This window comes from Mugil cephalus, chromosome 8 (genome assembly GCF_022458985.1).
Source record: "Mugil cephalus isolate CIBA_MC_2020 chromosome 8, CIBA_Mcephalus_1.1, whole genome shotgun sequence".
Classification (NCBI taxonomy): domain Eukaryota; kingdom Metazoa; phylum Chordata; class Actinopteri; order Mugiliformes; family Mugilidae; genus Mugil; species Mugil cephalus.
In genome coordinates this window covers 24724878-24740619 of record NC_061777.1, presented here as the reverse complement: position 1 = coordinate 24740619, position 15742 = coordinate 24724878, and the positions used below count along the sequence as shown (strand labels likewise).

Sequence of the window (15742 nt, the reverse complement as noted above, 5' to 3'; positions counted from 1 at the left end):
AGTTCAGAGTATCGATCAGTGAGCAATACCACTCTCTTTTGGTCCCTTCTATTTATTTTTAAACATGTAGCCTTTCACCAAAGGCAACATCTTTTTTCCACTTGGTTGTACTTTCTCACTGGTCAGGGCCAGTAGATTTGTGTATAAATCTTTTGCCTGATATAAACACATCGCAAAGCCAGTCTGAAAACCACCACTTACTGTTGTGTATTTTGTAAATTTAGATGTATTTCTGTTTAAACTGCTGCTGTTTATAGCAATTATCTACTCTTTATAAAAGGAAACAGATACATTACAGGTTTAACTGCTTTACAGAGTATTTGAATGCCATTTTGCATAATTGCTGCATATAGAGAGTGATACCACAGATTATGTTATGATACCGCTGGGTACTATTAGTGGGATCAGCCCTTTGATTGCCATGGATTTACAGAGAAATTCTTCACACTGATCACTAGGTTTCACTTGACACCTACACCTTGACTCCACTATTTCAGGCACGTACAGCACATACCTGTGCTGTACATGGGCTGACCCACACATTAAGTCTGTTGCGTCACACAATACAATGAAAATTTCAGGTTCCTCTGTTCATCACATAACGGCTGTGTTGATGTACTTTAACAAGTATCTGTAAGTGTAAGAATACAACAAGTTTTTATACAGACAACTGACAGGGACAACTAAGTTAATTCTCATGCTGACATGGAATTGTGCAGAATCTTAAATATTTCCTCTCATTGCATATGTCTTCTTGTGTTTTCAAATTTTTTTAAATCTTCCCACGGTCGGATTCTTTCCAGGTTTCCATTTCTAGTCTTTCATCTTCCGAAATGTTTGGAGTTCTCTTTCGATGATGCAAAGAACAGGATCATTGTAATCTCACCGCCAACGCTCAGTCAAACTACACGTTATCTGTGTCATCACAATGGTTGGAATGTACATGGCCTTGTTTGCTGGTTGTTCAGAAAAGTGCTGCAGCAATTATATTTGAGTTGTTGTGAATTCCTTCACAGACGGGTAGCTTATGCAAATATGTAAACCAAAACTGAGAATAGAAGTTGTTTACTTACACTGGCAGTGAATCTTCAATGACCGAACTGTGTTGAGGAGGAAGGAGATTTCTATGGAAATATAGTAGGTTTAATGTTTTTATGACTCGGCCCAAATATGGACATGGGATGCTCAGTTTGAAAGACATGCTGCAGTATCAAATAATCAGACTTTGCAAATAAATCTCTGCCATGTTGAATCCCATTATTCACTATCTTACCTAACTTATCTTATCTAACTTATTCATTAACTGCTGCTGAAAAATCATTTCAGAGCAGTTTATATTCTACAGACATTAACAGATTCTTGGTTAGCAAAATCCTTCTTCTTTTGTGTGTGACTTCCTGAAAGGTGAAGGTGAATGCTGACTCACAGTGATATTTTGCCAGCTCTGAAGCTTCAAGGCCTTATCAATACACACTTCTTGAAAAAGACAAAGAGAAATACTTCCCCCACAAAGAGATGGGACTTTTTAAAAAGACACACATCTATTTGCACCCTAAAGAGAGTTACTTTTGCCTTTGTTAGTTGAAAAAAAATAAAAGAAAAATAAATAGAGTGAAATTAAAATAAATAGTCATTGTACTAATACAAAAGAGTCCGTTTTAGTTTTTTTTGTTTTGTTTTTTTTTTGAGATTTCAACACCATTGAATCATTCTCCTGTTTTCAAACAGAACCCTTCACCCACAACGTCATATTCCCTTACAAAGGGGAAATGAAACACCGGTGAAATACTGCTTTGCTGAGCTTGTACAAAATTGTTGCTCTTAAGGCCTCAGTGATACACTGCTGTCATCCAAAGGTCATAATCCCTTCCTGTACAGTTAAGCCAGAGCAGTGACATGTACATTAAGTAAAATGATTGATGCCCCATTATCAGCACTTCATAAAATAGGTAGACTACTTCATGAAAAGCTGGTAAAATAGTGCCACTCATTAGTTCTTATAAAACCAAGACTCCTGCAGCTGTGGCTCATTAGGCAGAACAGGATGTCTGTGATCCAGAGGGTTAGTGGTTTGACACACCAAAGTGAGTGTCCTTGTGTGTGTGAATGGGTAGATGATGCCTTGAATACAAACAGGTGAAAAAGTATATAAAAACAAGATCATGCTCTATACTTAGCAAGACAATAAACCTTTCCAGGTATCTCTCATGCAGGTGACCCTGAGCCATCCCTATGTGTCCCTCTCTCCATCCTGTTCTTCCTGTTGTCCTCTTGTCCTCTCTTTTTCTGTGTCTCTGCCTACTTGACCTCAAATAGATGGATCGTGTGATATGTGCTGGGCTTCAGCTCAATGTCTCCAGGGAGCTTAACACCCTCAACTTAGTGCTTGCTCTGGAGGTCTCAGACTCTGGGTTCTGTAAAAAGCCTTGAGAAGATCTGCATTGTTACTGACGCTATATAGTATAAGTAAAACAATGTCACAAAACATTAATTAATAGTACAATTCTTCACTGTGAAATGCCCAAAATATGAATGTTTTTGAAATACAGCATCCACAAACGTGAGTTTTTGTTAAATAAGTGAATTGTGCATAGTTTTCATTCAGATGGTGTTGTTTTGACACTCTTGTCTAGTCATCCCGAGGAGCCACGTTGTGAAAGCAGAATGGGGGATGTGGGATTCAGAGAAGCAAGCTGGATCCTCACTCATTCACTCTTTCTTTCCACTTCTTGAATCAGCTGATTGTGGGGCTTTCCAGCTTAACTACTTTTTGTTTTGTTTTGCGTTTTTTTTTGGATGATTTCTGCTCTGTTTACCTACAGGCTTCAGGTACAGGGACCAAGTTGTCTTTATCAGGGTTTGTTCACATGTTCAGTAATTAACTCCTTACATTTGATGCTATATAAGTTGATATATATACATTTCATGGAGGTGCTAATGTAACATTCAGTGGTCACAGAAAACTTTGTATTTCATCTTCCACAGGCTTTAGTGTATGCATCATATATTCTTTTAGATATTTTAGTTGGGTCTGAATGAAACCTGGCACAACCACTAAAGTCTTATTTCTTAAAAGTGAAATAGCACATTAACCACCAACATTTGTTTTCATATTTTTTCATATTTATATATTCATATTTAATATTTTTTCATATTTTTTCATTGTTTTCATATCCTGGCCCAGTAAATTCATATTGGACTACTTGCACACATACATTTGACAGGATGAATGTGTCATTAAAGTGTGTGTATGACAAATCTAAACATAAGCATACGGGTAGTTTATCTGGTTTATCTTCATTCCAACAGCAGGCAGAGAAATCCATGAATGGGGCGCTGCTTGAGGGGAAATCCATGGGAGGGACCACCTGGGTTTGTAATACAAAGATAGGCAAAGTGATGTCTAGGAAACCCACAACCAAATGAGTTCTGGGACAATCACGGGGCTGGGTAGAAGGAAGAGGGGGTGGAGGTGTTTGTGTCTAGGAAACGTGTATCATATCCTGTTCCTTTCTTTATCAGGATTCGGAACTCCGCTGTTGCTCATGTGGTTACTCATCAAGAACGTGTGCTCTGAGACACTGTTTTGTATACAGTCCAGACTTAACAAGGTTGTACACCAGTCTTGTGGAGGCCCTCTGTGAGGGTATGCTAATAAGACACAGCAGCACTTTGAGTTACATGAAAACATCAGCTTGCTTACAATACAACTACCATATTCCCGATATCATTTTAAATCCATTTTTACTTACATAGTGTGAATAAAGATTATCTCTAGACGATTTGTTATGGTTATGATTTGTCCTGTGAGCTCCCTCATGTCAACATTTACCTGAGGAGACTCACTACTACTCACCCTTTGGTTGGATAATGATTCCTGGAATGTGCAACACGCCGAAGTGTGGTTGGAGTTTCCTATTTAAATGTCGTACTGACATCACTCTGGGTAACTGGAAGATCTCCTACAGTTAGCCTGACACTGGTGTGCCCAACAATGTAACTGAAGCTGTGTTTATCGTTAGTTTGAATTATCTCCAAATTTATTTACTTAACGTAACGTAACTGTGCACAGCTACACCACTGATTTTAACTGAAAATGTTGATATATGAATTGTAACCCAATTTAATGCAAACACAAACAAAGCTACGATAGTGAATGTCTGCATCTTATGGAACAAAGGTGGAATATGGTAAATAAATATTAAACAAGCATGATTAATTGAAATGGTCAATGGGACAAAAGGTATTTTCTCACCCACTTTGTCACAGAAAGCTTTGTTGATTAAGCTCTCTGTTTTGTTGACAAAGAGCCGGACTCTTCATTTAAACACTCTTTGGTTCACTCTGGTTAGAAAATGCTAGTATAGTCACATGTGGGATTGGGGTGATGTTTATCGATGTGTTTTTGATTTTGGTCAGGGCTTGGGGTTTTCTTTTGAGATTTCATTTTTAGCAGGGACTCAGTCTATATGCTTAGCTTCACTTATTTTACTCATTTCTTTGGTCGCCCCCCTGAGTGGCGACCAAGGTTACAAAACATAGCCAAATGTATTAGTAAATACAGCGAGGCCAGGGAAAATGTGGATTATCAGATCAAATTAAGGACAATTGGAATTGACAATGATCCATACAAACTAGTATGGATTTGGAAAAGCGGATCAGCCTCAGTTTCAGTTAGTTCTTCACCTTTTTTTTTTCTTTTTTTTTAATTTTACAATTTAATTGCTTTTAAAGCCTGTGATTCAAACTAATGCGGCTAATCTCCATGCTGTCACTTTTTGCCACTCAGTGGCTGTAACCATGGAGACTTTGTTTGCTGTGACGTCACGTGCATACCCTCTATTCAGATGGAGAGTAGTTAAGTTCACCACTTTATATAGTTTCTGCAACATTTACCTGTACTTTTTGTACACTGAGCTGCACAGCACACAATCTGAACTTTCCACCACTTAGAAAACTAGCCGCTAATGTAGTATGAAAGAGTTTATCAACTACAAGTGAAGCTCAGAATTACGTTCAGTCAGGAAGACTACACCGACTACATCGTCACTCATTGACATCCTCTTCCTGCTGCTGTGATCAGCTGACTATGGGAGTTTCCACTGAAACAGTTCACATTTTAGCATGACCTCAGTCAGTCACGTCGCCACTGTCAAAGTTAGATGAGTTTCTCTTCTGATGTCATTGCTGCTGGTTTATTATCCTCATCATTAAATGGATCCACATAAATATTTGCATGGTAAAAAGACGGCAACGGGGCGTTCTTAAGAAACCTAAAAAAGTGTTTGGGGTGAACAAGTTTCTGACTCAGTTACACATCCTTTTTCAAGTTTGAGTTTCCCTGATGCTCCAGCTGTATGTGGGGCGATGACACTATTCTTCATTCCTCTTGTTGTTCATTTCCTCTCCATCTGTTCTCTCCATTTATTTGTTTTCATTTATTGCTTTTTTCCTGGACTATGTGTGTGTGTGTGTGTGTGTGTGTTGGGATCAGGGTTATAAATAAGTAGCTGGTTGTTAACAAGCCTTAGTCATGAGAGTTTCAGGTTGCCGACACAACCATACATTTTCCGTATTTCAAAATGGAGGAAGCTTGGATTAAGCATCTTTGATGCTTTGATGAAGCCTTTATGTCCAGTTGGTCTGGTTTCACTTTGCTTTTTAGATGTAGCATTGTCTGACCTTTTCCCTTTACCTCATGTGTCAATAGTTGGTAGATCTTAGATGATCCCTCCTCTTAGAAACATATTATTTCCAGACAGAATATGGTAATTGTGACAATATTGTATTTATTAGTATAGGCAACAAAAATCGATATAACTTCATAGTAACACGTTATATTGTCATGGTAGTCTTATTCATAAGGTTTATTACGTTGTTTCCTGAGATTATTCTGGAGCAGTCACCGTGATTCACTTCCTTATTTTTTTATTTTTTTTCCTCCTGTGATTAATTCTTTCATTTCCTACTCCCTCCCCTAAGCACTCCCTTGTGGGTGAACAACAGCCACACCAGGCAAAACTATTTTGACAAATGGAATATGAAACAATATGAGCCCAGAAAAAGTACGTCAATACATAATGAGTCTGTCCGTTTCTCTCTCTCGAGAGAAAACACAGGGATGCTGATGCATGCTTTTATCTCCAGTCGTATTGACTATTGTAATGTTCTCCTTTCTGGTCTTCCCAAAAAACATAAATCCTTTACAGTTACTTCAAAACCCAGCAGCAAGTGTGCTGACAAAGACCAGAAAGAGAGAACATATTACACCTGTTTTAAGATCGCTGCACCCACCTTTTTAGCTTAGCTTTTAGCCAATCTTAAATGTCTATTTTAGCTTTATTTTAGCTATTTTAGCTTGATTTATATACGCTGGACTAACACTATATTTATTTAGTTTATTCATGTATTTAATGTTTTTATTGGTCTATCCAGCGTATATTTTTATTATTATTATTATTATTATTATTATTATTATTATTTTTATTATTTTTATTGTCGTTTAATCTTTTCCTCCAACTCTAGTGTTTCCTCACTGAGGACCGTCCTCTCTGGGAGCTGTGATGACGCGGTGGGGATGGTCCTGGCCCAGTGGGATGGGGGGGCCCGGTCACTGCCTGTGGTTGTGGCATGGACTCCTCCGTCTGCCTGGGCTGGGGTTGTCCCTGCCGTGTTGTCCCTTCTCTCAGGGGATGTGATCGACTTCTAGTGTGGACGGTCTTCTGTGATGCCGTCTCCTCACTAGTCTGTCCGTGCTCAACCATGTTATTCCTTTTATCTGTGCTTTTTATGTCCCTGTGCTCCTTTGTGTGTGTGTGTGTGCGTGGGGGTGGGAGGTTTCTGTGGGCTTGTTTTATATATGTTTGTTTGATGTGTATAGCACCTTGTTTTGCAATACATTTGTATGGAAGGTGCTATATAGATAAAGTCGATTTGATTTGATACCTGGGTGACATTTGAATCAACGGGAATCAAGCAGAACTCTACATACATGAAGGCTGCTTTTTGAATTTGGAGAGGTGTACACCTGAAACTAAAGCCATTAAAACTTTGTCTAGTCTTTTATCACTTTCTGTAATGTTTACAGACCAGTCATGTTGCAGTGAAAGGCTATTTGACTTGTATAACTAAATTTTTCATAAAGAAGTGGAAATGTGGGAACCAAAAGAGAGTTGGCAACTTCGCAATAATGTTCTGTTTTTGTATGCTGAGCGTGTGCCCTGTCTCTAGCTAAGAATACATGAGGATAATGAAAATGTAATGTGTTTTAGAGCTTAAAAACAGGAAGTTATTACAATTCTACCTTTATTGGCAAAAGCAGGCAAAACATGTCAACGTCATTGTTGATCAAGAAGAAAAGGTTATTAGGTTTAGACTATAGTGGTGGATCAGCAGATTTTAACAATCCTACATCCATGAAATCAGCTTAAACATGTGGACAGTGGACGTGCTCCAGGGATATCACTGGGTTACTAGTTGTTTTTCACTTCATACCTTACCTGAATAAGTCACAGAAAAACACAAGAATCTTGTACTAGGTGTAACTGCTCGCTCTAATGCTGGAGCCAAAAATAAATTCAGTTCAATTCAATTATATTTATATAGCGCCAATAACAATACAAACTGTCTCAAGATGCTTTACAAAAACCAGCCTGCAACCTCCAGAGCAGCATGAAGGAAACATTCTCTTCTAACAGGAAGAAACCTTGAGCAGAACCCAGCTCATATGGAGGGACCGATCTGCTGAAGGCCAGCCGGGTAGAAACAGAGAAGATAGGGAGAAAAGAGCAGGAGAAACATGATAAACAAACTTCTGTCATAGATACATATATCAAGCTGAAGGAAACACATAGAATCTAATAATACAACATATAGCTGATGACACAGTGGTTACTAATAGAAAATAAATTATAAGAGATTAGAGAACAGGAGCTTGGTACCAGAGAGGGGAAGGTTAACTCCAGCCCTAACTATAAGCTTTTTCAAAAAGGAAAGTCTTAAGCCTGACCTTAAACGTAGAGACTGTGTCTGCCTCCCGAACCCTAACTGGGAGCTGGTTCCATAGGAGAGGAGCCTGATAGCTGAAGGCTCTACCTCCCATTCTAGTTTTAGAAACTCTAGGAACCACAAGCAGACCTGCACTTAGAGATCATAGTGATCTGTTGGGACAGTATGGTACTATGAGGTCTTTCATATATGATGGAGCTAGGCCTGTCAGGGCCTTGTATGTAAGGAGGAGGATTTTAAATTCAATTCTAGATTTTAAAGGGAGCCAATGAAGAGAAGCTAATACTGGAGTAATATGATCTCTCTTGCTAATTCCTGTCACTGCTCTTGCTGCAGAGTTTTGAATCAATTGGAGGCTTTTCAAAGAGCTATTTGGACAGCCAGACAGTAACGAGTTACAATAATCCAACCCGGAAGACACAAATGCATGAACTAGTTTTTCCACATCACTCTGAGAAATGAGGTTCCTACTTTTGACATTATTACCCAGGTGACAGAAAGCAGTCCTAGTCACCTGCTTTATGTAAGAATTAAAGAACATATCCTGGTCAAACATAACACCAAGGGTTTTCACAGTAGTACTGGAGGCCAAGGTAATGCCATCCAACGAAACCAGGTTATTAGATAATAAATCTCTGCCATGTTTAGGGCCAAATACAATGATTTCTGTTTTGTCTGAAAATTACAGGTCATCCAAGCCTTTATGTCTTCAAGGCATGCTTGGAGTTTAATCAGCTGATATGTTTCATCTGGTTTAAAGTTGCCTACCATAATGACTTTATCTGTTCTAAGTGCAGAATCACCTAGAAACTCAGAGAATTCTGCTAAAAAAAATCTGAGTAAGGAGCAGGTGGGGAAACACCACAACAAAGAGAAGAGGTTTTAGTGTTTTCCAGTCTGGATGAGCAGGACTAAGAGTAAGGCTTTCAAATGAATTAAAGCTTTGCTTAGGTCTAGGATTAATACATAAATCAGAGTGGAAGATTGCTGCCACTCCTCCTCCTCGGCCTGTACCTCGAGGAATGTGATAGTTACTATGACTGGGTGGCGTAGACTCATTTGACCTGACATATTCATTATCCTGCAGCAAACTAAATAAATCAATCTGATCATTAGTTATTAAATCAGTCACTAAAAGAGATTAATACGGTGATCTGACATTTAAAAGACCATTTTGTGCTGATTTGTATAAGGTTCCTATGAATAACTCCTGTTTGTTTTTTAATTAAAAACATCTGGGAGCAGACAGCACATCTATGGAGTTTGGGGGATTTCTGGGTGTGAGACAGTACTAGAGAATTGTCAGAGAGGCGTGTAAGACTGCAACTCTGCCAGCTGGGCTGAACTCTGGGTTGTCATGGTGTTGGGGGCTTAATAAAATTGGCCAAAATCCTAGATAAGAGAATCACCCGCCAAGGTGGGGTGAACTCTATCTCCTCTAATCAGACCAGAAAGAGTTCCAATTCTCAACGTAGGCAACATCGTTGGCTGGACACCACCTAGATGACCAGCGGTGGAATAACTACATGCGACTATACATGGTCTATGGCTATATATGGTCTGGGGGGCAGCTAGCAGGAGCTATGCTAACGAGAGCTGCGCTCTGTCGGCGCACACCGGCTACAGGGCGCTGGCTAGCTATTTGGGTTTTCCATGGTGCGGAGCCGTGCTTCCAATTCAGAGAGCCTCGCCTCCAAAGCTACAAATAAATTAAATTTATTACAAGTATGATTACCTCTAAAAGAGGCAGAGGAGTAACTAAACATGTAGCACGAGAGAAGGAGAAGCAGAGGGAGACAGAGTAACCATAGCTTACCGCTAAATACACCAAAGCAGATTAAATTGAGGTGAAATGTAAGATTTACAAGGAGCTATAGATGACAGGTGGTTGGATAAAGTGAAAAGAAGAGTTTCATTGCTTGTACACAAAACGTTTTTGTGATTTTAACGAAGCTAGAACAGTGCAAGCACACAGCAGTGGCGCAGAATCATGAAGTGACGCAATACGCACCCACGTGACGAACGTAGGACCCAAAAATAAATCATGGCTTGATTATAGACACCTAACAAGCAGCACAGACTTTCCTTCATGGAAGGGTGTCTCAAACAGCAGCACATCTTTCAGCAACAGAAGCATAAACTATCCTACAGAAAAAACGCATCGGCCTCCGTTGTTGATTTTTGCAGCTATTTAGAGGAACTGCACTTTAAACCAGTGGCTTCAGCTTTCGGTCTTTGTGGGCTTTGAGATGGTTTCTAACATGAAAACCAGTGACCGGTGAAGTGAATCATCGTGATGCTTACAGGAAAGCTGGGTCCTGGCATTTATCCTCATAGTAACAGTGAGTAACCTCTTGATACTGACACTGCAGACTGAGAACACCCTACGAGAGTCATCTACCCACTACATCTGGGAACATCCTCTTGCTCCCTCATATATCCCACCCCCTGACAGGTGCCATGGGGTGCCATTGAGTTGATCATAATGTTTTGGCTGATCGCTGCATAAGGTAGCTGCAAAATAATAAATAAAGGAAAAAGATGTGAATCAGTTGGACTTTTTTTTATTAAATCCCACACACTTCCTTCATTCAGCAGGGAAACAGGCAATAAAATATTTAGACAAAATAATAATGAAAGATGAGGTACAGTTGTTTAGAAAAAAGCAAACAAAAAAATTGTGTAATGAGCACAAGATGATACATGATGTGGATGTCATTTCTCTGCCAAGAATTATTCATGTGTGTCCTGTGGGTAAAATACTCATGCTCATTTCACAAGAACTCATGAGACTAAGCTGGATACAAAAAAGACAGTGCATGCATGTACAGATTTCAGACTTGCAGACTCATATACACACACCTACACATCCAGAAGGACAGGCTACAAGGTGTAGCACATGCAGCGCTAAGACTGTAGACATTTTAAAGTATTAACAAATCGACAGGAACGCTGTAAAACCAAAAGACAATTAAGGGCAAACCACACAAACACTTGTATAATTAGAGGAGATTACAGTGTGCCATGCTGGCTGTGACGCACATTAAGTTGTATTGAATGAATTTCTGCAGTGTGAGTAACACATTCTGTTATTTATAGTAGATATTCTTAGCAGCTCCCTCCCATCTTTTTTTTAAGGCAGTTAGATGGGAGTGTTCCTATTTATTTGCTGTGTGTGTCTGCAAAGATGTGGGAGGAAGAACACAAAACTCAAAGACACAAAATTATTTCTAGTTAACGTTCAATCTGACCCTCCCCAAAATTGATGTCCCTTGAAACCACTTCACTTCAATTACATTCATTTGAATTAGCAGTTAAGGCAGATCCTTCCGAGAGTCAAAAATGGAAAAGCATCCATGATTAACTATTTTGTAGGTCTCTAGGGTACGCTACAATTTATATGTATATGTTTATACTGCTGCCTTCTGAAGAAAAACTCTCAACATATTTCACGACATTACACTCATCAATGCAAGCTTACAAACTTCAAACCAAGACACAAGGTTAAACAAAATAGAAACACGTCATATTGTAGACTTTCAGGAACTCCTGTGCCTCCATTCAAGTTCTACAGTTATTTTATGAGGAAAATCATCTTTTAAACACAATAAAGACACTTAACATAAAAACGTAACATAAATAAACTCCAATCAAGCATGAAAATGTCTGCCTGAACCTTTGGGCATGCACACAAATAAATAGGAAAAAAAAATAAAAATTGGCTAACAATTAATCACCAAGCTAATCAAAAAGGAATGTTGGACATGTTCCACAGGAATTTCTGGGATTGTAACAACTATTTCCACTCTCGTCAGCGTGGTGTGAATATTTCACTGTGTTACACCCATAAGAAAGCTCTTGTTTTAGCATCTTGTGGAGGAGTGTGATTTGGGGTAGTGGTTATTGTTTACTGTGTTAAAGTAAAATAAATATCCTCATGGCTTCAGTTGTGCCCACTCACACTCATGCCCATGCACGCTTATTTGCTCTCTAGCTGAGAAGTTCCAGGTATGTGACGGGCACTTTGCCTTTCTGGTTTCCTCTCTCTCCAATCAGCCAGTCAGAGTCCATTCCTGGTACAGTGTAAACCGTAATGAGCTGGAAAAACAGGAGACAGAGATACTTTTAAACCAAAGGCCAAGCCAAGGTGAAACAAATAAAATGTGACTTATACGCACATAACATACATAATACACAGAGCCACTGATTCAACTGAGTCTTCAACTGAGCAAATATGCACAAAAAAGGCTTTGTCTGAGTGAATAATTTTCCAAGTTTTTCCAAGGGAAAATTGGCTGGTCTCTTGTGGTAATGTCCTGTTTTGCTGAATCTAGGCAAGGACAGCATGGAACCATTGATGGACCAATGAATTCAGAATTATTCCTGCCAAGTCTAAAATGTGAAGACATGTTCATGAGCTGAATCTTAAGAGAGACCGGTTCACACTGAGAAACGACAATCACAAGCACACAAGTCATTCTACAAAAGAATGGTTAAAGAAGAACTAAATGAATACTTTGCAATGGACAAGTCAAATTTTGACATTTATCCAATAGAAATGATGCAGAAGAAATGAAATCACCAACATCTCAGAGCTGACGTGGTTCTGGACTGGGAAATTTGGTTACATCTCTTTCATATATTCAAGAAGTTAGCAGAGACGCATAATTGCTTTTTGTGTAGTATAAATGTGAATTTTATATACTTAATGTTTAATTTTGAACATTTTCAGAAGCAGTTAAAACCTTATCTATTTGGTGTCATTTGTTTTGTTACTGGTAGTACAGTGTGATTTTTATGTATTCTTTGCATATAAATAAACAGGATGAAGAAATGGATGGTTTAAAATCAGTCATGCTCTGGTCCAGCACCACTCTGAGACTCTGAAGACAAAACTACATAAAATGTGTCTGCTCCACATTATACACACTTTCCTCTTCATGCCTTTGTTTCTTTGTTTCGTGGTTTCAGTCCGTTTCTATTTGCATGTCTGTGCGTGTTTCCACTGACTGACGATGTTCATGGTTCCCATACTGGCATAAAACCTACTCTCTGTAGTTGTTTGTTCAGCTATATACACCTTAGCAGAGCTAGATGTTCACCTCCAAAAGGCCAAGGATCCACAGGAGGAGCAACCAGGATGGGCACTGCAGCTTAAGCTGGCACAAACAACCAACACCTCCATTCACCAACAGATCAATCTGGTGGACAACACTGGAGCAGCTCATGTCAGCAGGAAGGAGCTACACTGAACGCTTCCTCACTGCTGTCTCCAGAATGACTGTGGATGCTACACCCAAAGTATGGTGGACCAGTGAGTCAGTTCAACAAACTGACTTGTTAAGGTTCAGAGATGCATTAATTCATTATTCATTCTGAATGAAATCTTCAATGCTCCTCAGACACCATGGACAGATGGTCCTCGAGGAACTGGCTTTACACAAGGACTTTCTGAACCTGTGGACAAAGATTGTCCCTCAGAAGGACAGATGTTTTCTGGACAAGATCTTGAAAAACAAAGCACAGAGAACCCTTTGTGTCTTGTTTCATCAGATGTTCTCTTGATTCACTTTAAGTTTGTAATCATGCCCATTCACATAATTTAAAAAGACTTTTCTGAATGTGTGTTGTGGCATCTGGCATCAAGCAGATCCATGGATCGCACTTGTTTGTCAAGTACAATTTTTGCTTTAAGACAGGGATGACTGTGTGTTCTGACCATTTCATTACCATTTCCCAATATTTGACCTACAGCAGCTCATCAGTTGGATAGGACCCCACATGCATCAGTGACCCATGACCCTGTCACTGGATCAACACATTTTTTTCTTTGGACCACTTTTGATAAATACTAACAACTGCAGACTGCAGACCCCACAAGAGCTGCAATTTTGAAGATGCTATGACCCAGCAATCTAGCTATCAAAATCTACCCATTTGACAAAGTTGATTAAATCATCAGAATGAAATAATCAGTGTTATTCATTTACCCATCAGTTGTGATAATGTTGTGACTGGTGGTGTGCATAGCATGAAAGCCACACTGAGTAACCTTTGAGGAATGCGAAGTGGGAGTTGGTTTAATTTCTCAAAACATAGCAATGTGCCAGAAACAGCTGGAAATAAAGGATGGTTTTGTGCAATGTGGGATTTTAGCAAATATTTTGTAGGGCAGGAAATCGCTGTTTTTAAACTTAATTTATATATAGAGAACGTTCCCCACTCTTCCCAAAAATGCACCCAAAGTGCTTCACACAAATAAAGACAAGATTACAACAAGAAACTAAATCAAGAACACCTACCCCATATTGACACATATATACACACACACACTACACATACACAGATGCACACATGCACATCCTTGTACTTCTATCTTAGCAAGGACACTCCTCGGCATAATGCATTCCCTAGCCTCTTACCCTAACCATAACCATCTCCACTAAATGCCTGACCCTAAGCCTAACCGTAATCATAACCTAATTGTAACCTGTACCCTAAAACTGAGTTTTAACCTTCAAAACAGCCAAAAAAGTGAGGCCAGAAAAGTGAGGTTCGGCAAAAATGTTGTCACTTTCCAAAAACTGACACCGGCCCTCGGTATGTAGCAAGTACAAGAACACACACACTCACACCAATATGTATACACATTAAGAAGCAAAGACTTTAAAACTGGTGTTCCCACCCTCTGGTCCTCATCAGCACACAAGTGGCTGAATTTTGTAATAGTTGTAGATTGGAAATGCTTTTTTTGGGAAGACCAGAGAGCAGAGCATTACAATAATCCAGATAACAGGAGAAAAAAAGCATTCATCAGCATCTCCGTGTTAGCCTAAGAGAGAAACGTGTGGACTCTGACAATATTCTTGAGATGGTAAAAACCTATCTTTATTATATTATTTTTATGTTGAATAATACTAATCTCAGAGTAAAAACATACACCCATATTTTTTACAGATTGTGAGATCTTTTAGTACCAACTTTTAGTAAAAGTTTCTCCCTCTGGCATTTAGGACCAATGACTAAAACCTCTATTTTGTCCTGGTTGAGCTGCAGGAAGTTATCTGCCATTCATGACTGGATATCTAAGGGCATATTCACACAAGGCTCGTTTAATCCACTTGAAACGGACTTTTCCTCTGGTGTGAACCTCTTGGGTAGTTGTGAATACAAATCAGCGGACGCTGGTGCGGACCAAACACGTAAACCGAGGCCACCTCTGCAGCTGGGACTCAGTTCACTTGTTTGGTGTGCACCAGAGTCCGTAAGGAACCCTGGAATGCTTTGTTTGTCCTGTGAATGCAATCTGGACCTTTTCCGAACCAAATACAAAATCTGAGAGCCCTTTTGGCTTCTGTTGTTATTGTGAAATACGAAAATTTTCTGAAGAAGATTGCGGAAGTCATCGTCATTTCATTCATTCATTTATTCGTTTCTCTTTTATACCAATAATGAGCTGTGGGTCAACATGGGGCACAGAAGAGACGCACTGCCTCCTCGATATATGGTCGGAGGAGAGCATATATCAGCTGCTTGACGCACAAAAATGCCGACGTCTATGGCCAAATCGCCAAGAGAATCTGTGAGGCAGGCTTTACCCGTGTTTACCCGAGTTTATTGCCAATCTAAAGGTTAAAAAGAGTTGGGCCTAGAACCTGGACCCCACACTCAAGCTCATGGGTTCCTGAGGAACAGGTATCCAGACTTTTAAAGAAGCTTTGATGAGAGAGGTATG

At 39.4% G+C, this 15742-nt stretch overlaps 1 protein-coding gene across 6 annotated transcripts in view; it reads right to left on the bottom strand.

Moving 5' to 3' along the window:
• Positions 1-10555: 10555 nt before the first annotated feature.
• Positions 10556-15742, bottom strand: part of sh3glb2a (SH3-domain GRB2-like endophilin B2a) — a 30936-nt gene continuing 25749 nt past the window's right edge. For all 6 annotated transcript variants that reach the window (XM_047590870.1, XM_047590872.1, XM_047590871.1 and 3 more), the window contains one exon: positions 10556-12105. In XM_047590870.1, the coding sequence (XP_047446826.1) occupies positions 11998-12105 (108 nt within the window). In that variant the 3' untranslated portion in view covers positions 10556-11997. The remainder of the gene's footprint in view (positions 12106-15742) is intronic.